The following is a 21,446-nucleotide window of genomic DNA, read 5'->3' on the forward strand; positions in this document are numbered from 1 at the left end:
GGTTCAAGCACCTACATTGAACACCTTCAAGAGTAAATTGGATGCTTATCTTGCTGGGATCCTATGACTGCAGCTGACTTCCTGCCCTTTGGGCAGGGGGCTGGACTTGATGATCTCCTGAGGTCCCTTCCAGCCCTAATGTCTATGAAATCTATGAAACATGCCACCATTAAAACAAAGGCAACTCTAAAGCAGTTGAACTTTTTCAGACTGGTCACCCACATGGTGGTTGCTTGTTAGCTGGAGGTTGGTAGAGGGGGCTGGATTTGTGCTCGTTATGCAAATGGGGGGTCTTTTGTCAGGCTCTCTTCCTGCTGATGGCCTTGCTGTTGACTCAGCTCTTTCACCTCCTCTTCCTCTGGCTGACCTGTCTAGGATGGGGGGATGCATGTGGCTTTAGGCAGTGATGGTGGCACAAGAGAACAGCTTTTCTGCTCAGGGCACTTTGCTTTAATGGACATGATTTCCCATTTGCTGTGCTTCAGGCAGCAGTCTTTGTGGCTCTGGGGACACCCAAGTAGACCCACCAGTGCTGGATAGGAAACGGGGTCCCATCCTCTCACGATGGGCAGTCTTCAAGCTTCACGTCATGGAAGAAGGGTCCATTGCTGAATGGGCCGTGACTTCTCCAGTCTGATGATCTTCTAGAAATACAAAACCAGGAGATGGGAAGGAAGTGTCTTTGTTGGGAAGTTCATGAGATCGACTTTCCTGCTGAGATAATGGATGTGATCCTGACAATCAGCACAAATCAGCGTTTATTGAAAATAACTAATGACCTAATCAGTGCCGCCTTGCCCTGCATGTGTGCTGCTCGTGGCATTTACTTCAGTGTTCACAACAACTCTAAAAATATTGTGGATTTTCACTAGGAGGGGAACTGATTAAGGTAAATTCGCAACCTGCCTTAATGGCTTCTGGCTGAAAAACCACAAGCTTCTTTGTTATATTTTAATCAGAATACAATTTTAATTGCAATCAAAGGTTTCCCACACCTATCCCCTATCACAACTCACAGCCTTGTTGGTTAGTGTTCTTGTGAGAGATACAGGGTCATGTTCTCTCAGGTACAGGGGAGAGCTCGCCTTCCTGGCAGATGTATTTTATGTATAAGGAATGGCTCAGGCACCTCATTCTTGGAGAGGATCTGGGCAGCTGACTTCTGAGGCACTTCTCCAACTCTGCTGTTAGGACTTTGAATCTCTTTCTGAGGTGATGTTTAAGCCACCTCCTCTGCCGCAGTTCCTGCTGGCTGTCTTAGCCCCCTGCTCTGTCAATCCTGCTTTTGCGGATTCCATCTTTAGGCCCTGGCTCTCCCCGTGGATTGTCAACTTTTGGTTCTCAACCTTTTCAGGCTCGAGGCAGCCCTCATTAGACTTGATGCACCCCTCGAAAAATGCCAGCTTAGTTTTCACTCTCTTTTTTTGACTGCAGAAAACTACTAGATCAATTCTGTGCTGCAAAGAGCTCAGAGAGACCACAGCTGGTCCGAATGTTTTTGACGCTATGGATTCCTATGTGAAATCTCTGGGTTTAACTTATAAGTCAGGTGTGTAAGCTTCACATGTTTGCAGCCATGGTGCCCTGGTTGAGACTCACTAGTGTAGAAAACCCAGGCACCTAACTTGGGGGCCTGTATCCCGCCAGGCAGCAAGAAGTCAGGGAGTCTGGTACACCAAGCAGTATGGCAAAACTGATGTCCCTTTGTGTGGCTCTAGCACTTGGTTTGGATCCTGCAAGGGACTCCCCCGTTCCAATCTTTAAGACAACCTGGTCTCCAGACGTAACTGTGGGGGGAGGTGGGGAGGGAGAGAAGACTGCTCATGGGTGGATCTAGGATTTTGGAAGGGGGTGGGAGTGCAAGAGATATGATGAGTGCCCCAGGTTGTGGATGTAACCCCCTGCTCCCAGTACAGGCCTCCCCTTACCTGGGTAGGTTGACCAGATGGTGGTAGAGGTGGCAGCAGCTAGGGATTTTTGGGTTCCCCAAAGCAGGTAAGACTCCCCCCACTCCTGGGTTTTGGCAGCCCCTCCCCTCCAGAGTTCAGCAACATCTCCCCTCCCTCCCTCCTTGTCCCCCACTCTCCCCAGGGTGCAAGAAAGTAAAATCTTCTTGCCACTGCCCACATCGCTGGCCAAATGCAGCACTGTGTGCAGCCGAGCACAGGACCTCCCTGCAGCTGGAGCCCCTGGGAGCAGGAATGGGGGGAGCTTGCCTGGCTGATCTGGGGCTGGAGGAAGCCCCAGAGCTGCTCCTGCCCAGCTCCAGGTGGGGGCTTTGGGGAGCAGCTGCATGAGGTGCTCAGCTGGGCAAGGGACAGCAGCAGCAGAGGGCAGGTCCCCACTTCCTGGGTCTGCTCCCTGCTTGGTCCCCTTGCCAGGTGTCCCCCACCAACTGGAGGGCTCCAGCCATGCCTCACCCCCATCCCCGTCCATGGTCTGAGGTCAGTTCCTGCCCAACTTGCTGGGGATTGAACCGGAGCCAGCATACGAGCCACACAGTGGAAGATTGGAGGGGGTGGAAGTGGGGGATGACTGCCCAGCCACACTCCCCTCAATCTGCCCTATAATCCTCTGTTACAGGTAATCTCTAGTCCCCTTGGTTTGTCATCTGCAACCATCAACAAGGAGTCTTAGAAAGTTTGGGAGCTCAGTAAATACAAGAGTGAAGAACATTGTTCCCTTCCCAGGATCTCTCTCTTCACATCCCAACATGCCTCTGTCCCTTTCCCCTGCTTCTTGCAGCCAGTTTAGGTCGATGCATAGAGAAGTAAGGCTGGAAGGGACCTCAAGACATCATCAGTCTAACCAGTGGCCTTGGTATTAGCACCATGCTCTAACCATCTGAGCTACTGACAGCCTTGTGTCTTCCTCTTTCCTCTTATTCCTCTGCTAGGCCAGTGAGCCAGAGCTGCTGCTACTGGCTACCTCAAGCCATGGTCATGACAAGAAGTTTGCTGTGGCTCAGAGCAACTTTCAAGAGAGTTTTTCTTCTCTCTTCATGCCAAAGAACGTCTGGGACTTTAGGTTTGGGAAGACAGACATCAGACGGCATCATACAGGGACAATCACATGTGAGCTGACAAGCTCAAAATAATTAGTTAAAAATGGCTTGGGCCCAAACCCCTTTATTATGAGGCTTTGACCAAGCCAGTGCTGCCTTTTCCTACTGCATGGCTATTTGCTGTTGGAATTCTTATAGCTATAAAGAAAAATACAAGTTCCTGAGCCTCTGTCTGTCTGTTGGCATGCATATGTATCTGTATCTATGGGCATCTCTATATCTATTTATAGATAAGCATACACACGTGTGTGTGTGTGTGTGTGTGTGTGTGTGTGCAAGTGTACACGCATGCATGTGTGTGTGTGTAAACTGTACCATATATAAAATATTAAAGCAGTTCCTTTCAGAGACTCTGGAAACCAGACTGCATGATTGCTCATTTGGCTTCCAGATGACTGCAGTGTATTTCGCTGTGGGTGCAGCTGCCTTGTTCTGAGAGCTCTAGTGCGTTGCAATGCTGATTACTGCCGTACCGTCCAGTGGGGAGAGTAGCGTGTGGGCTCCACAAACTGATACAAGGGTCTTTGAAAGCTTGTGACCTGGCTGAAAACAAAGAAAATTTGTGTATGTGTGGGGAGGGGAATCTATATTAAATATGTAGACATAACTAGGGAGAGAGAGAGATGTAAGATTAGGCTCTCTTACTGAGCTGGATGTTTGGCCTTAGCATCTACTGAAATGCTTTCTGAAGGTGGACATTAAGCAGTTGGTCAAGGGGAGGATGTATCACATGGTCTCATCAAAAGCCATCTTTTGAATCCAGCAATCCACCAAGTGTTCCTTAGGCCCACTGACAATATTTCACTAAACGAAGGTCTATGCTGTTCTCTTTTAAAGCCAAGGTGGTATTAGTAGGACCATTATCCACCCTTTATATGCTCACCTACTGGTTAGACCGTTTGCCCAGGAAGTAGAAGATCCAGGTTCAAGGGCCTCCTCAGCCTGAGGAAATTCAAACCCACTTCCTCCACCTCCCAAGAAAGCAGCCCAACCATTAGGCCATGGGAGACCTCTGTATCTTCCCCATTGAAGCTATGGAGCAGGGAAGACATGGGATCAGAGGGTCCACATAAGGGGAAGCTTGGCTGTCTGACCAGGTGGTTCAGACACTCTCATCGGATGCAGGGGAGAGACATGGTTTCTGGGCCCTATTCCCAGGACTGTTTTCTGTATTTAATCCAATGGGAAATACAAAAAGATTCTGGGGATCAGGAGCTAGAACCCAGCATTTCCCCCATTGCCAATTGCACACTCTAGCCACTAAGCCAGAGAGCGGTACTCCCTCTCTCTCTGGTAGTCCCCGATGTTCTTGGCCTCACGAATTGGGTATGCTTTTCTGCATGGGAGCATAGCACTCCTCCCTGCAACCCCTAGCTGATAGCTTAGTGATTACAGGCAGGTGGTAGGTGAGAGAACTGAACCTAAGTTTCCCACTTCCTAGACAAGGTTGATAACAACTAGGCAATCATATTATATAATTATGAGCTTTGTGTCAGCAGCCCCCAGTGCATAGTGAGAGAAGTGCGAGCTCGGCTGAGCTCTTTGACAAGGGGGTGTAGGCCTTCTGTGCTGAAGAGCGGGTCCAGGCCTTAGGGTTCCCGGTGGAGAGATGCCTGGCCACAGCCCTGGGCTAGGTGCTTGAGGCAAGGGATTTATGACACATGACTGTTCCTTTCTGGACTACCACTGGCTGGCTGACCCCTGAGCATATGGACTGTGGTTGGCCCCCTGCTGAAGGAGTGCCTTTGTGCCGGATAAATTATTCTCGTTTGAACATGGAGTAAGGTCTGTCACCCTACATGCTCACCAAGGCAGCCGTCTGTTTCTCCCAGTGGATGATGGAAGTGTGGTTCATGACCAACTCTACTTAAAGTGTAGAAAGAAGTTTCTTACCCCTCCTGGGTGTGTAAGTGCTTCCATTATAGGACTAGGGAGACTTCTGTGTATATCTGGAAGGGGAGCCTCTGTCTACAATGGGGGCATTTATGAATCAAGAGTAATGGAATTGCTCCTACACTTCAGTTGGGTAACTTGGGTAACCCTTTGGTCAAGGTCAGTGGTTCTCAACCTTTTTTGTACCAGGACCCATCTGTAAACATCAATGGCCAGTCCTGGCACAGTGCCCCTCACTCCTGACCAGCTGCAAGGGAAAAGCCACAGTTTCCCACATTTTTCTCCTTTAAAGGATTAGAATCCATTTTTAAAGTTTGTTTGCAGCCTTTTCATATATTCTTGTGACCCACTTTTGGGTTGTGACCCACGAGTTGAGAAATGCTGGTCTAGGTGAAATAGATTTCTGCCCTAAGTCAGTTCAAATAGTGCAGAACTTCAGGGATTTGCTCAAGTATGCCAGTGTGAGCACCTCCTAGCTTGCCAGGTAACAGCTGCCCAAGAGAGCCTAGTAAAGTCTGAAAGCCACGTGCGACAGCACAGATCTGTATCTAACCCTGCCAGGCACTGTTCTTAGCACACATACCAGTGGGTGAGGAGCAAGGGCTTCCCACAGCATCAGGCTTCATTCAGGCTGGGCAAATACCCAACTTGAAAATTCACCTGGAATAAAGGACCAGCAACTGTCATAGTGGCAGCTATACAAAAGCGCCCTTTGAGATACTAGCAGAGCAACCAGCCTACTGGAGAGTGAGCAATACTAGCTGGGAGCCCACACAGATCCCCACCTGCTAATGAGAGCTATAGTCTAACAGTATGCTAGGGAAATGGGCAGCCAAGAGGACCCGCAAAGCAAGTTGGACTTGAGACACATTTGATGTACCCTAGATGTCTTGTGGGTTGAAGGAGAAAATTCAGTTTCTCAAGGGGGATGTCTGTACCAAGAGGCCCAGCTCACCAGCTTCCAGCCTAGTGTCTGCATAGGCCAAGGGAAGGTTTTCCATGGTCAGCACTAGGTGCTGGATCAGACGGGGAGCCGAGCTGGACTACCAGGTCATCTAGTCCACCTCCCCTGCTCAAGACAGAAGCATCCCTGCATGAATCATCCCAGCTGAATGTTTGTTTAGTCTATTCTTAAAAGATGTCTGGTAGACGTCAGTGTGTTCCTTAGCTCAGATGAAAATACCGTTGATGTTAATGACAACAGCTTGTAACCCTGTAGAGATCAGACCCGTTACGTCTTGAAATATCATGGGGGCAGAACTATTTCCAAATGGCATTCACTTATGTTTATCATTTCCATATGGTGCATTAGAAATCACCAGCTCCCTATCACCCGCTGTTTGCCCCCATCTGCTCGGGCAACAAGAGATTTCCCTGGCGGATGCATTCCAAGGCCAACGCATTTGTCCATTTATGCAGCTGTGGCTGGGGAGTCGTCATAGCAACGCATCTCCTTCTTTCCCCTTTCATCTTAAAGGTTTTGCTTCTGGTACAGCCAGTCAGGAAAGAGATGTACCCCCACAGGAAATTCAATGTGCATATGAAATTGTTTCCAGTTCACAGAATTGCAAATAGACTTACTTTTCCATTTGCTGGTTACAATTTTAACTGACATTTTTATCACTGTTTTTGTCATTGTCAAAATCGTTTAGGAATGTCCTGTTTGCCTTAAAAAGTAATCTTCCCAGGGCACTTGGCAAAAAAATCAAGTAAGGCTTTTTAGTAAGCACATATCATGCAATAATAATTTTAAAAGAAAAGTTTAAGAATCTTTTAACGGTGGTTAAAATCCCGGTACTTTGTGGAAAACTTTGTTGCAAGAAAAAGAAAATTGAAGCCAAGTCAACAATGAATCACTCAGAGTTTCATTTTGACAAGGGACTTTTTTAAAAAACCTTAAGCCCACATTCTCCGCCAACCTGTCCTTGTGAGAAATGTTGCCTAGCATCTCCATCTTCAGGCCATAAACCAGTTAGAAAAAGGCCGAAACAGCCAGGGAGACCGCAACCAGCCTGAATGTTTCATGGTGCTCGAAAGGTGTGTGGTCCCAGCTTAACCCAAGTCAAAAGTTGGGAGGAGGCCCTCAGGCTGGAAAATTTGGGGCCCTCTCTAGGAGCTGAACAAGGCATTCCTTTTTCCAGTCGCAGTATCCCTGCAGTGTGCTGCCCATGCTCAGTGACCGCACCACAGCACGCCCCTTACCCAGCACAACAGGAGGCAGTTTTACTTCTCTCTGGTGCATTGTGAAGTCTGGGTTGCACCTGGAAATTGAGATGGGTCTTTGAAATGGATAAAGCAGAGCTTGCTTTGTACAGGAAATGACAGCACTAAAAGCAGCCCTTGAAGTCTGCACCCAAGCTGGTCCAAGAGACGATGTTGCCTCCCTTGCCAACAGAGATACAAGTGGCTCAGCCCTTCCTCACCCATTCTTTGTTTACACATCTTGGCTTTTTTTTTTTTTTTTTTACCTGCTACACAGGTCAAACGCAAGGCCCAGCAGAGCTGGACAACTCATGGCCACAGAAAGGTGGGAAAGAAAGTGCTAATCATTGCACCTCTGAGCTCATTGGACTGCTTGAAGAAGTGGCCAGAAGACCTACCTTCATCACTCACTTGCACACAATCTCTCTGCTGGGCAACTGCAGTACCCCCAAGCTCCAAACTCGCAACAGCAGTGATGTGCCTTATGTCCATGTAGCACCACATCTGTTTGTCCTCTATTTTGCTGGTCATATAATTAATGCATTCACTATTCCAGGACAATGATTGCCTGTAGTTCTTAAAACAAGTGCCTGGGTTGGGGCTATTGTCTTTGCCCAGTGGGAGGCTATTAATGCCTCGGCAGCTATGAGAGGTTAATCCTTCGTTTCTTTGAATATGAACATTTTTTTGCCAAATGCCCTGGGGAAGATTGCTTGCTAAGAAACCAGTAACTATTTGTAATCGTTGGCTGTGATTCACTTCCTTATACTGGATCCACCATGGAAAGAAACTCTTCTTTCTCACCACAATTTCCCATTCACTCGCTCTATAACCTGACTGGAGAGGGGTACCATAGAAACGCTTTCTTTTACCACATATGCTGCATCTCTTCCCCCGCTCCCTCCCTCTCAAGATAAAGTTAAATGCCATAGGTTAATGTGCTGGTCCAAATCATTCACCCAATGTCTCAAACAGGGACTACATTTTGTTAGGAAACTGCCCTGCAAAGACTCGCATAAATTAGGGGGTGTATTGTTTGTTTGTGTCCTAATTACCCAGAAGCCATCACTGCCATGAAAGCATGTGTGGAAGGAGACAGAAATAAGGTTAGCTTTGCTTTCTAAATTAAAAAGAAGGTTTCTTTGGGGAGCAGCTAGTCAACACTCCTGTATTCTGCAGCTCTTTCTAGGACATGCGTTGGGTTAAAGATATAGATTATTTGCTATGCATGTCATTGGCACAGGAAAAACAACTGCTAGCTCGATCCTAAATCCACAGTGCAGCCTTTGCTAAAGGAGGCACATACATTTTGGGATGACATGATTTTTTAGTAATCTCAAGGAGCCTCGCAATAAGGGCACTGCCATAATTTTCATGCTCAGGAATCAGTAATTGAGGGCCCACACCGTACTATGTCTTTGGCCTGGCTGACTTGATACATCTGTCTATAGCATTTGGGCTGTCCTATGGGGCTGTACAAAGACTTGCAGTGAGACTGGTTTGGTCTCAGGTCACCACTCCCTGTGCTGCTGCTGGTATTGTACCTGGAGTGTGTTCAGGACGGACAAGAAAACTATCCTTGGCTAAACAGCATTTTCCCACAGCCTTTTCAGATTAATTATTTAAGCTTAGTCTTCCTCTGGTTTTAATTTCTCTTTTATTGTTGAATGTAATAAATTACACCAAGTGCTAAGTCCCTCCTGGCATGCTTGCTACCGTTGCTCAGGCACTCACTCTCTTTACAGTGCCAGAACCAGGACGGTGTTGCAGAGCAGGACAGAAAGCAGAGCTGGTGCCCAAGAGAGCATCCCAGGTGCTACAGTTAGAGAGCAGCAGTAACGTGGGGAAGAAAGATTGCTTCACCCCTGCTTCGCAGGCCTGGTTCTCCCAGAGAGCACAAGGAAATAGGGTTCAAGAGAAGCAGTCTTTCAGTGTACCATAATAACTAGGCCACCACCTTCCTCCATTGCTACAGAATCCTGCTGGTTCTTGAGGAATTAAATATTAATATGGGAATGGCAATTTTGTACATATGTTTGTCTGCTGAGCAGTTCTTTGGCTGGGGCGCTGTTCAGTGCACAGTGCTACAGACACAGAGCGTGCTGCAGGTTGTCAGTCCAGCAGAAACAGCACCACGCTCGTCTCCTGAGCTCAGCCATGGGCTCTGTCTCATTCTTTCCTCTTGGAGGGATATGGAGGGCTTTATTCATTAGCATATGATCCGTGTTGGGGGCTTGCTCCAGCCACTGTCTTGCCTGGGAACAGACTAGGCAGGGAGTGCACAGCCACACTCCGGAGGACAGAGAGAAAAGGTTATTTGGGTAACAACTTGGAAGAATTGTTCTTTGCAAGCTTTCAGGCACCAGCATCCTTCTTCAAGCATGAGTGAGAGAGAGCACATCCAGGTCATAGGGGGCCTTGTCACATCATCCTACAACCCTCCGTGCTCTCATCTCCCCACTCGTGCAGGAGCAGGGCCCCCATTCCCATCCCAGCAGCTTGGGTGGGGGCTGCCCTGTTCCACTCTTTCCTTTCATCTGTATGAAAACTTGTGCTGAGGACCAGCTTGGCCCAAAAGCAGCCCTAGCAGCCAAGGTGGCACAGCATGGCATGGCTTGTTGGAGAGCACCCGTGTCCCCCCACACCAGCTATGCAGAGCTCAGGGACCACTAGTAACAGTGCACATAAGGTGAGTGCTTGTTGTCTCTTTGGGGCCTTTCCTGTGAGATCACCCAGGGCTTTCCCTTGACCCACTCCTATTTAGTATTTATCAGTAGCGACTGGGGAAGGGTGTGGAGTGAGGTATTATATACATGATGGTGCTACCTCCCTCCCTTTTTCATCCAACGCAAGTCCTGCGATGGAGGTAGGTGATCCATTTGAGGCTGAATCCAGACAAAACAGAGGTGACGTTGATTGGCAGCCTCACATCTTAGGGCGATAGGGACACCCATTATTGATGGGGGTTCAGCTTCCACTTTCACCAAATCATTTTCTGTCTCATCCTGTCGAAGCAAAGCACAAAAGCAGCCACTGATGAGAACGAAGTCTGCCTGCGTGACAAGGATGGCAGGTGACAGAACTGCCCCAGTGCTGAACTGGAGCCTCCCTGATCTGAACCGAAGTGTCCATCCAAGGAGCAGCGGGAACTTGCTTTCATGGCTCAGCTTTAAGGGGAGAAAGCTGCCAGGCATTTGCGGGTGGGTGATTTCTCTCTGGAGGAGCAAGGGTTATTTTGCCCACTTGCTTGCACCTTGGAGACTGAAACACATTGACAAAAATCTGCAGGGCTGTGATGCCCACCCCCACCAGCTCAACCACATGGATCTATCAACACCCCATTGAGCTGGTTGCAAGTAACAGGCAGGATGGAAGAGTGAGAGTCCTGCCATTACCGTTCCCAAGCCGCACCTTACACCCTGACTCCCTCTTCTCTTTTTCACCTCTATAGAAAGGGGCCAGCACAGCCAGTCAGGATAGACTTCAGCTCACTGAACTCTGATGAGCAACAAGCAAATATTGCACAGCTTCAGCTCAGTGAAGGCAGGTCCAAAACTGGCAGAAGGGGTGATGTACACAGTTGAGAAAAAAGACACAACGTAATTAGGAAAGAACATGGGGCCAGGCATCACAGACATCATATGCCGGCTGCTCCTTATGCTATCTTCCAGGCACTGAATTGCAAGTATCGGCAACGGGAGTGAAGACTGCTCCACTTCCACCTTGGGCTTTCTGCTCTGCCATTCCCCACTTTGCTTGAGTTGGCCTTTGTGTCAAGAATTAAATTTTAACAGCACTCGCCTGTGACATGCAGGCAGCATCACCAGACCAAAGCACTTCACACCCATGCTAAAGGAACATAGAGGGTGCAAAGACTGACGAATCACATCATTCTTTTAACTCCTTCCTTCCTCTGGACAGCCAACAACTGGAAAAAATAATGGCTGAAGCAGAAAGTGACCAGTACATCTTGACTCTTGACTCACTGAACAGCTCCATATTCAAGGCAAGTAGGGGTCATTCTGATCATCTAGCTCAGTGCAGCCCAACCATTGCAGAAGGTGCTACAAATGATGCTCCATACCCTCTTCCAGGTCCATGCTGCCTCCCTTCCTCTGCCTGATCTGCTGCTCTGCCTTCTACTCCCTCCCCATGCGCTGCATGCCATACATGGATGTTTTATATGTCACTTGGGACCCATGTGCTGCCCCCCAATCTAGCCAGACCCTCTTGTGGAGCACAGTCCAGGAAATTCCACCCTTGGACTCCAGCAACGAGCCTACAGCTTCGGCCAGTGATGCTACACATCACTTAAAAAGAAAGTGATGGAGAATCCTTTGCAGCTCTACGGAGGTCAGAGGCATAACCAACCAGTACTGCACCATAGGTAATGATGGTACACAGTGCAGAGGCAGTGGAGTGCATCACGCAGCCCAAAACACACAGGAGAAAAAAAGGAGGTGCAATTTTCTCCCACAGCAGCAAACCTCCATATCGCCACTGCTGCTTTGGTCTCTCCACAGCTGAATCCAGAGTCAGAGCTGAGATGCTGCAGGGAAGTGCAAGGTAGGGATGGTCCATTCTGGTCCAACCCTCACTCCCAAGCAGCGCCCAGGGTTTGTGCTCACTCACTCACCGGCTTGGGCTCAGGGAAGTTCATGCTACACACCTCTGATTTTGTTGGTCCATAATTAGCCTACCCCATCTTCTTATTCACAGGGTTCCATACCATGAAGAGCTGATGCTGGAGTGACTGTTACTTTACCAAACAGAAGCAGGACATTGGCTGTTGTGGTTCCCCTGAAATATCTGTGACAGGTTTGGGTCTTAGGTCTACACTATGTCCTGGTTGACAGTAGGCTTCTGTAGAGTTTAAATTATGGATGGTTTGAATACAGATGATCCCGTCTCAGGCAAGGGACTGGACCTGAGGACCTCCAGAGGTCCCTTCTAGCCCATCTCTATAATTCAACGAACCTTGAAACACTTCCATCTGACAAGGATGATGTAGAGGTATTAATGACAATCAGTGCTTCAGTTGATTAGTATTTTATTAAAGAGGAAATACATATACACCTACACTTGAAAGAGGACACTCCTTAGTTACCTGCATTAGAAAGACTGACTTAGGTATTCTGTAAAAGAGACTGACCTAAGTCCATACTTGTGCAAAAGAAAAAAAAATCACGTTTGTTTGAGCAGGAAATAGGATACACAAAAAGCAGGCTGGAAAATGGAATATAAATTAGTGGAGAAAGGTTTTACAGAATTACCTGTTAAAACATTTGCCCAAATCTCAGCCTGCCTTGCATCCAAGAAACTGCACTACAATGCTACAGGGTGCAACACTGGCTGGGATTTAGCTCATTGTGCTTAAGACTTGAACAGATCCTGGATAAGACAGACACGCAATTTATTAATATTGCTAATTACTGACAGTTCAGAACAAATGCTTCCCGATACAATGATGGTATGGGACCAATGATGGTCGAGGAGGTTAGGGTAACCTTAGTCATAACTACCCAAATAATTTTCACTAGACGCCACGACGACTCTGCTGATAAGCAGGGCTTCTTGCTTGAATTCAAAGGAAGATGGTGAGGTCTCCATTTAGGTTACCAAGTTCTCAAGCTGCCCCTTCCATTTTCTGTCCCTATCGTGAAACAGAATTTGTAATTACTTCTAGTAGTTTTCTTCAGCAAGGCCTCTCTGCTGCTGGATTCCTGAAAGGACACTTCTTCTTGCCCACCAGTTGAAAAGCCACTTCCAGGAGCTTAAGTCAGCCAGGCAGTGCACATGATGACAGACTTGCCCGATTCTTGAGAGAGTCGTAATACATTTGAAAGATAAAATTAGTGCTTTCATTGCATATAATGTTTTCTTCTACCTATAAAACTCAGGAGAATGCTCAAGATAGTACAATACTAAGATAAAAACCTTGGTTACCTAAGAAAGATAAGCCCCATATTTTAAAAAAGTCCTATTTAAATAACTTTAATGCAGTCATCCTTTAAATGTCAGCAAAACGGCATAAGTGCCTGGTAAGAATTTATCTGTTCACGTCCAAGGCCCAAATTCCTCATGTGTTTAACAAGCATTGCACTGTAATTCATCAAAATTAGAAAACCTATTATTTTTCCTCTCAAAGTGTTATTTTTAGTCTAAAAAGTACAGTATTACTTTATATAACAATTCATGTTAAATTCCTAGCACACATGTACCGTAGTCTAAACATTTTCTAAAGGTGTTGATTACAAAGTGTATAAAATTCAGAATATATTGTGAGGATACAGTGGTAAAGATGTTCCAGTCTACAACACAGAATAAAAGAGTCTAGCAGTGGTAGCTAAAACTGTACATGGTCATTCATTCTTATTCTTGCCGATGCTTTTTGAAAGGTAAACAGCAAACAAAAGACATACGATAAGGCTGTATTTACTGTCAGAAGCAAAATATTATTGTAACAGACCCCAAGCAATTCAGTCATACAGAACTTTTCTGAGAACACTTCCCTATTGTCAAATAGGACTAAACCATAAGGACAAAAAAGTGGTTCCTATTTTACGTCCTTGTCTAGGAAAATCTCATTTCAAAGCCACCCATATCTGATGGCTGAACTGACCAGAGAGACCACGGGACTGAATCTTTGTGATATCCCAATTACTGTACAAAACATGAAACTAGAGGTGTCACAGCACGTGCATGGTATTAATACTGTTGTTATCGGTAACCCCTCTAACTGAAACACGTACATGGGCGCTTGCATGTAGGTGGTGTAAATTTGAAGGAAATTACATAAAATACGAAGAGGTTAGGGTGGTGGGAAAGTGAGAAATCAAGTCACTGATTTCTGTCCTGCAACTCGTCACTGAATCATGTGCCTCTGGAATTAGCTGAAGTTAACACCAGCTGGACACGTTCAGCTCTGGAGCGACAGGTTAGCATACCTCCCAACCCTAAACTAAACTCCTAATCAAACCAAAGGTAATTCAGATGGTCAGAGGCATAAATCATAGAAATCATAGAAACTGAGGGTTGGAAGGGACCTTAGGAGGTCACATCTAGTCCAACCCCCTGCTCCAAGCAGGACCAGCCCCATCTAGATCCTCCCAGCCAAAGACAGGACAAAACCTCAGTTCAATGCAAGATTGTTCTGTACAGTGCATTCATGGCAATTTGGGGCTGCTTCTGATGGGTCTCTCTCTCACTTTAAGCTATTACTTTACAGCTGGCCCCAGAACGATCTCCATTTTTACAGATCACCTCCCCCAAAACCCAACAGTGCTCTTTCTTTTGATCAGAAGAGAGAATGGTTGGATCGGGCTAAGCGTCCTCTTGGCTGCAAGAGAACATCCGCTCAGGCCTCGCAACCACTCCCTGGCTTCTGAGTCTGCAGATGTGTTATGTGTAACCTGGAGGAGCATTGGAGGCACTTTGCATTTCTCTCTACCCCGCTGAAAGGAGGTTATCAACAGGGTTGGAGAGGAGTCACATCCAGCCCTAGACAAGAGGATGTGCCAATGTGTGAGCCTTTGGCAAGAGGAGATGGAGAAGTACCTCGCATCTCCATCCTGGGTGCGCACGTTTGTATGAGAGAAGAAAGTCTACTTGGCTTTCTCACTCTTCAGACAAAGTGCCTAAGCACTTGTGCAAGTGCCTCCCCATGATGCTTTGCAACAATCCCCACATTGTGCAAATGCATCGCAAACATCCTGGTGGATGAGTATCAAGCATGGTTCAAGATTCCTGTTATAAATAACTGTAAATGAAGTGACCCAGACTGAGATCAGGCCCACTGCCTGTTACAAGAGCCGTGTAATTTGTTATCATTGCCAAAATGTAGGAGTGGGAGATCTGATTAGTGAGGGAGCTCATTAAAATTAATTGGTAGAATCAGTTATTCAAGCAGCTAACTCACTGATGTGCAAGTCTCGGTGCTACTCTTCTGTGAGGAGTTTGAGGAGCCTCAAGTGCGCTAGAGAAAAGGACTCATCCAAAAGAAAGCAAATATAAATGCTACAAAAGCAACAATCAATAGCATGTGTCAGATGGGCGCCAATGTGGAGTGTCACACGGTGGTTTCTATCGTCTCAATCACTTCCAGTTCACACTGGGAGGGAGACAGAAGCGGGCATTCATCTGGTTCCCAACTGCTGTCTGGACTATAATCTTCTTCTGAACTTAGCTCTGCCCCTTCCTCAGTGTCCTCATCACATGACTCCATATAATGAGCCCCCACCGCATTGATCCCAGAGTCTTCAGAGCTGGAAGGGGAAGAGCAGTGATCTATTTTTGGTGTATTGCTCTCTTTTGAGATTAAGGCATTGCGAACAGGGACCTCCTCAGGCTTCATTTTATGGGGGGCGGGGGGAGGCTGCCTCTGGACATAACACATCTTCCCATTGATGCATTTCACGCGGTAATTGTCAATAAAAAGGTCTGAGATTGTGCAGTACCGTGGAGAGTCTGGGGGCAGTGGTGGCTGGAAGACAGGTGCAAATTTCAAGAAGTGTTCAGTGAGAGAAACAGAGATCTGAATGGTGTTTGTGGACTCCTGGGGTCGGACAGGTATTTCAGTGCTTGGAAGCTGCTCTACAGGAGTCATGGGCTGATAGACATATTTACCTGCAGGAAACACAAAAGCGATATGTAAAAGCCACAATTGCCTTGCACAGACTATATTATCACACCATTACTGATTCACGGACAAAGAACAAACACACATGATGTTTCAAACTGCTTAAGAACTCAAAACATGTAGAAAATGCCCATAAAAAAAATTGTAGGCTATTTCCTTCCTTATAAATAGCGATGAGTTCTGAGCAAGGTGTTTATTTTAATTAACCAAATTCTTCTCACCTACTTGTTAATTTGTTCAATGTTTGAGTGCATTCATTTTCTGAGCATATTTGCATTTTCCTTTTGGTAAATCTCAGCACAGCACTGCATCTCCCAGATTCAAGCACAGTGCAAGTGTATTCACAGGCAACAAGTAAGGGAACTCCCAAACTGTAGGAGTGCCTTTGGCAATTTGATTGTCTAGGTAACTAATAGGAAAATAGGATTTTGTTGGCTGAATCGAGGACTCAGAGGCTGAACTGAATAGGGAGCCTGCAACTCTATGCCACAGAAAGGAATAAGGAGAAAGAAGAAAAATCAGCACCTTTTTAATGACAGCCTGAGAAACCTAAGAATCCTTCAAAAGCCATAAAATGCAGCATTTTGCTTCCATAATAACCTTCTAAGTCTCAGTATGAATTTCATAAACTAACCTTCCAAAAAGATTTAAGTCTTAATATGAATTTCACAAGCTATAAAAACTCTAATTACAGAATAGCTAAAAGCATGGGGTTCCAAACAGAAAAGAAAAATCAAGATGTAAATTCATTTTAATATCTAATACCAGAGCCATAAACAGTGAAGAAAAATCCTTCCTGTATGCATCTAATAGAATCTGTTTCTGTATAGTCTGTTTCTGTAGTCTGGGTACCCAGAATAATGAGTTAGATAAGCAGCAGTAAAGCCTTTGTGTAGGCAAACAAAATAGCCATTACGTGCCTAATGACAGCTTGGCACACACGCCGCACACCCTGGAAGTTGCATCCACTTTAGCTGGAAGGATTGCTGGTGCTAAAGCACCTAGACTCAGATCATACAGATGCACATGGGCTCCCTATCCTGAGTAATGGGTGGTGACTGTGCTGCCAAGGCTGTGCACACAATTTGAAATCACAGCCATCTGATCCAGAGGTAAGTACCATAGTAGCATATTGTCATTCACCAAACCGTTACAACTAGGAAAGCAATTTGATATCGAAGCAAAGATACCGATCTAGGCTGCAATTCCCTTCCTTTGCATCCCTCTCTTCACCTGTCCAGAAGTTTGCCATTCCCGACCTTACGACAGAACCACTGCTCACAGGACTTTTAAACCTGATGATCAAAACTACCCACAGGAAAGCTCCACATCCACAAGAGCAGCGCTCTCCAAAAATCCTGTAAGGTTATGCTCCTTTGCTGTCCTCATCCTACATTCCCTCTCCTGACTCGACTAGTTGAAACTCATACCAAACATGTTGCAGGAGGTATTTAATTTAAAGCTCAAAACTGTCTCTCATTTAGGGGGGACTTTCCACGGAGCTGGCATCTGGCCACATTCAGTCTGATTTCCAGACCTGCTTTTGGAACCTTTTTGCTTATCGAAACGCATGACCTTTCTGCAAAGCAAACTGCCTTTTCATGCATGTACCAGCTTCCCTCTGGCGTTTCTCACTGCGGCATCTGCATACTTCGTACACAGTAATAAACTATCCTTACGCTGCCTTTGGGAGGCAGGGAAGTGCCTCCTCCCCTCCATCTTACACGTGGGGAGCAGATGGCGACAGACCCCTGAAGTCATGCAGGAAGTCTCTCCTGCTATCTCTCAGATCTCCCGGCTCACAGCCCAGTGCCAGAACCACGCAGCCATTCCTTAGGTGATGATGGGCCGTTCCTATGTAAAGCTGCCCACTAAGAAGGGCTTTGGGGGAAGGAGACTGTTTCAAAGTGAACATAGGCTCTCATGATGAAAGTGGGACTCCAGAGAAACTAGCAGACAATCTCCTGAATACAAGCATCTTGCCACAACACTGGGGGCAGGAAAGTAGGGATACTCTTGGGACGTGTGGTACTCATGGAGCGTGACAACTATTTCCTCTTCTGTCAGCCAGTATACCTTTTGGACTGTCTCTTGGTGTCCCTGGACAATGCCCACACATAAGCTGGTAAAAGGGCCCTGCTCCATTCGCTGTGTATTTTGAACTATATGTTCTCTTTTTGTTTGAGGAAAAGATTAAAATAGTGTTGAATAAGCCTAGCCAGAGAGTATAGACCTAGCTGGTCTATAACATAAAACCTTTTAGAAACCCAGGTGTGTGGGGTTTCTAAAAGGGGGTCATAATCCAGGAGCAGAAATCAGGAACACCAGAAGACTGGCTGCATTCCTGACTGCACCTGTAGCACAATTTCTCCCTCTCTGAAACATAGGTACCATGACACCCACCTGCTGGTAAGGCCTTTGAGAGCTTTACATTGTAAGTATGTTTATATGTGCAGTATTTTTATATTTATGCAGGTGGAGAAACTGTGGCACCTCAGTTTTCAAGAGCAAGCTGGATAGACACTTGGCTGGGATGGTTTAGTTAGGGATGATCACACTTTGAGCAGGGATCTGGACCTTGTGATGTCCCTTCCAGCCTTACTTTCCATTGATCCTACATATGTGCAAAGAGAAGTGGTGCCGGCTCCTACCCTGGGGGTCTTTAAGAGGAGGCTAGATGTACACCTCGCTGGGATCGTTTGACCCCAGTACTCTTTCCTGCCATGGCAGGGGGTCGGACTCGATGATCTGCTCAGGTCCCTTCCGACCCTAGAAACTACATGTATATATACACACAGGCACACACACATGCTACTTACAAACATATTATTCCCATGAGGGCAGCTGGGCATTAATAGTTAAAAGGGTGTCAATGCTCCAGCCTTGTCTATAGCCTGTCAAGTTCCTTAGTTTTGCAGTTCTGTTTTGTTCTTTAGGGTTTATTTTAAAGACTGGAAGTGGTACAGTAGAACCTATTCCTCGTCCTTCCACCTCTTGACATTTCGAAGGGAAGACTGCGTTGCAAGGCACTGCTGGCGACTGCATACAAACGTGCATTTGAAACACTCTGAACCTTGATGTGCTTCCAATTTGGAACACTTCAGCACCATGCAGACATGCAGTGCCACCTCTCCCCTTCCCCGTGACCGTCAGCACTTCAAAATGGCCATGAAGGCATGCAGTGGCACTGCTCTCCAGCTACGGGGATGCATGCAATTCCTGCATGCCTCTGCTCCTGAGGACAGCTGAGTAGAAAGGAGAGGCAACCCTCTCCTTCGCCCCCAGACAGACTTGGGAGCAGAGCATTGTAGGATGCTGGAGGATGACTGAAGGGTGCTGATATTTCAGGAAATCCTTCAGATATGTTCCTCATCTTACAAGGGCCATCTTCTAAATGGTTCTTTGGCTGTGCCCACCTGTACCTTTGCAGATTGGAGTGCCTCAAAGGTACTCGAGCAGCATGTCTGTCTGTGGCTTGGGTATCACATTTTAGTAGGATTCCTTAAAAATCAAAAAATCTTTGACAAGAGCAGAAAATACATTAAAATAACAAAGGTGGAATACTTCAGATGCCACCATCTTTCTATGCAAGAGACTAAAAAGTCTCTGCCAGTTTCTCTGTGCGTTAATGAGCTGGGTTGCATGATGGTGAAGGGACATACCTGCCACAATAGACTTATGTCAAACATAAAATAAAGCCTTCTGGGAAGGGCTTCTCTGTCACCAAAGGAGTTACGCTGAAATTAAGGTAGGAATATTCTTTCTGACCAAGCTCTGTCTGCTCTGATAAGGAATACACGAAGTTGGAATATATCCTAAACCACGAGACAACTTGCCTCAATGATTTCTATGTTCCACCAGAAAGCTTGGCCTTTCTGTCCCTCCTGACATCCCTTCCCTTACTTGGATTTCTGAGTCTTGCTGAATGTTATTCTAATTTTCCTTTTTGCTGTTTACTGACTCAGGCTATGCTTTTGATTATTATGTGTTAGGTAGAATTTTCTATTCCTATGGGTGGATCTGAGGAGTAGGAAGGAGAGAGAGGGAGTCACTGAAGGAATCAGTAATAAAAAGAGGTGTGTTGCAGACAGGGAGCAGCGGGAGGAAAAAAACCAAGAGAAAGAAATAGAAAGAAAGGGAAAAGGAACACAGTACAGGAGAAGGGAAAGGGGAAAAATTACCCAAAAAGAAACATAGAAGACAGTTCAGGGAAATGGACACATTGGCTGCATCCACATGAGCATGGATGTCTGGTTCCCCAGGGACAAGAAGCAGCGGCACACCTTGTGCTGCTGCTACTTGTCCCTGGGGAATGCCTATGCCATGTGCCCTCTAGTGCATGGCAAGTTACCCTGAGTGTGGTAAGGGAGGCTGGGGCCCCAGCAGGCTTACCTGGAGTCCTGGTGGGCTTGGGGAGCTGTGGTCACAATGCTCCTGCAGCCGGGCATGGCTTCGGGAGGCCAGGCTCTGGTTTTGAGCAGCATATGCTACTGCCATTTTCAGGTGTGGCTTTTTTTGACCCCAGGATCTCCTGGGGTCAACCTCCCCCCCCTGCCCCCCAATGCTGAAAGGTAGCAGCATGGGGAATGCCTGCAGATTCAGCATGTGGCGCTGTAGACAGGTCTGCAGTTCCACATACCGCACATCCGCACTCGTCTGAATGAGGCCATTGAGTTCTGTTACAGGACAGAGAAGGCTGAGCAAAGCCAAAATAGGAGAAAAAGTAGGAAAGCTGCAAAAAGGAGGTCTGGCGAGACAGCATTTGGCAAATAGGTTGGATTCATTTCACTTGTATTCACTGAACACTTCAGTCAAATACTTTTTTCAGTCAAATACTAAATGTGTGGTTGGAAAAAATCCAGGGAAATTCAGATACACTGGGAAAATATTTTTCCTCCAATTTCATGAGAGCTGGCTGGAAAGCAAAGAAACCACCCCCTTCATTTGCCAATTTCTATTTTAAGAGAAATGGTCAGCACCCTCCACATCTGATGGTCCCTACTACTTCGTTACATTTGTTGTACTCCATTAGAGTTAACTGCCATTAAGGTACAATTAAATATAGTACATACAAGCAGAACAGGGCTCTTAGTCTTTACAGTGCTTTGGGGCAGAGGAGTCGTGGGACAGTTTAGTTCTGGCCTAACAGGTCCTATGTTTCTAGCAAACTCTTGTGGCAGCCAGAACAGGAGGGAGGTCCTGAAGAGCTCCAAGAAGAGCTTGGCCTCCTGTAAGTCTGCACCAGCCCAACTCATCGGGGGAAGGGGAAGACAAGGGCAGAGGAAACATCAGACTGCCAGACCAAACAGCACCCCCAACTACAGCCCAGCCCAGCCCAACGAGCGAAATGAACGAACAGGTAAGAGATAGGGGCCAGGGTAACGCTGGGACTAGGGGGTCAGTACACACATCCACAGGAGGCCTCAAATGCCTCTACACAAACCCTCGTAGTATGGGCAACAAGCAGGAGGAACTCACCCTCCTGCTGGCTGACACCAGCCCAGACATAGTGGGGATCACGGAAACGTGGTGGGACTCAACACATGACTAGGCGGTGAATGTCAAGGGGTACAGGCTGTACAGGAGGGACAGGATAGGAAAGAGAGGTGGGGGCGTGGCACTCTATATTAAGGAGGAATACACATCCTC

General features: G+C 46.7%; 1 protein-coding gene across 1 annotated transcript in view; it reads right to left on the bottom strand.

Moving 5' to 3' along the window:
- Positions 1 to 12,192: 12,192 nt before the first annotated feature.
- The window catches only part of CUNH3orf70 (chromosome unknown C3orf70 homolog), a 54,129-nt gene continuing 44,875 nt past the window's right edge, over positions 12,193 to 21,446 (bottom strand). Inside the window, exon 3 of the mRNA XM_019543048.1 lies at positions 12,193 to 15,784. Within this exon, the coding sequence (XP_019398593.1) occupies positions 15,228 to 15,784 (557 nt within the window). The 3' untranslated portion in view covers positions 12,193 to 15,227. The remainder of the gene's footprint in view (positions 15,785 to 21,446) is intronic.

Source organism: Crocodylus porosus, unplaced genomic scaffold (assembly GCF_001723895.1).
Source record: "Crocodylus porosus isolate Cpor-Errol unplaced genomic scaffold, CroPor_comp1, whole genome shotgun sequence".
In the NCBI taxonomy this organism is placed as follows: domain Eukaryota; kingdom Metazoa; phylum Chordata; order Crocodylia; family Crocodylidae; genus Crocodylus; species Crocodylus porosus.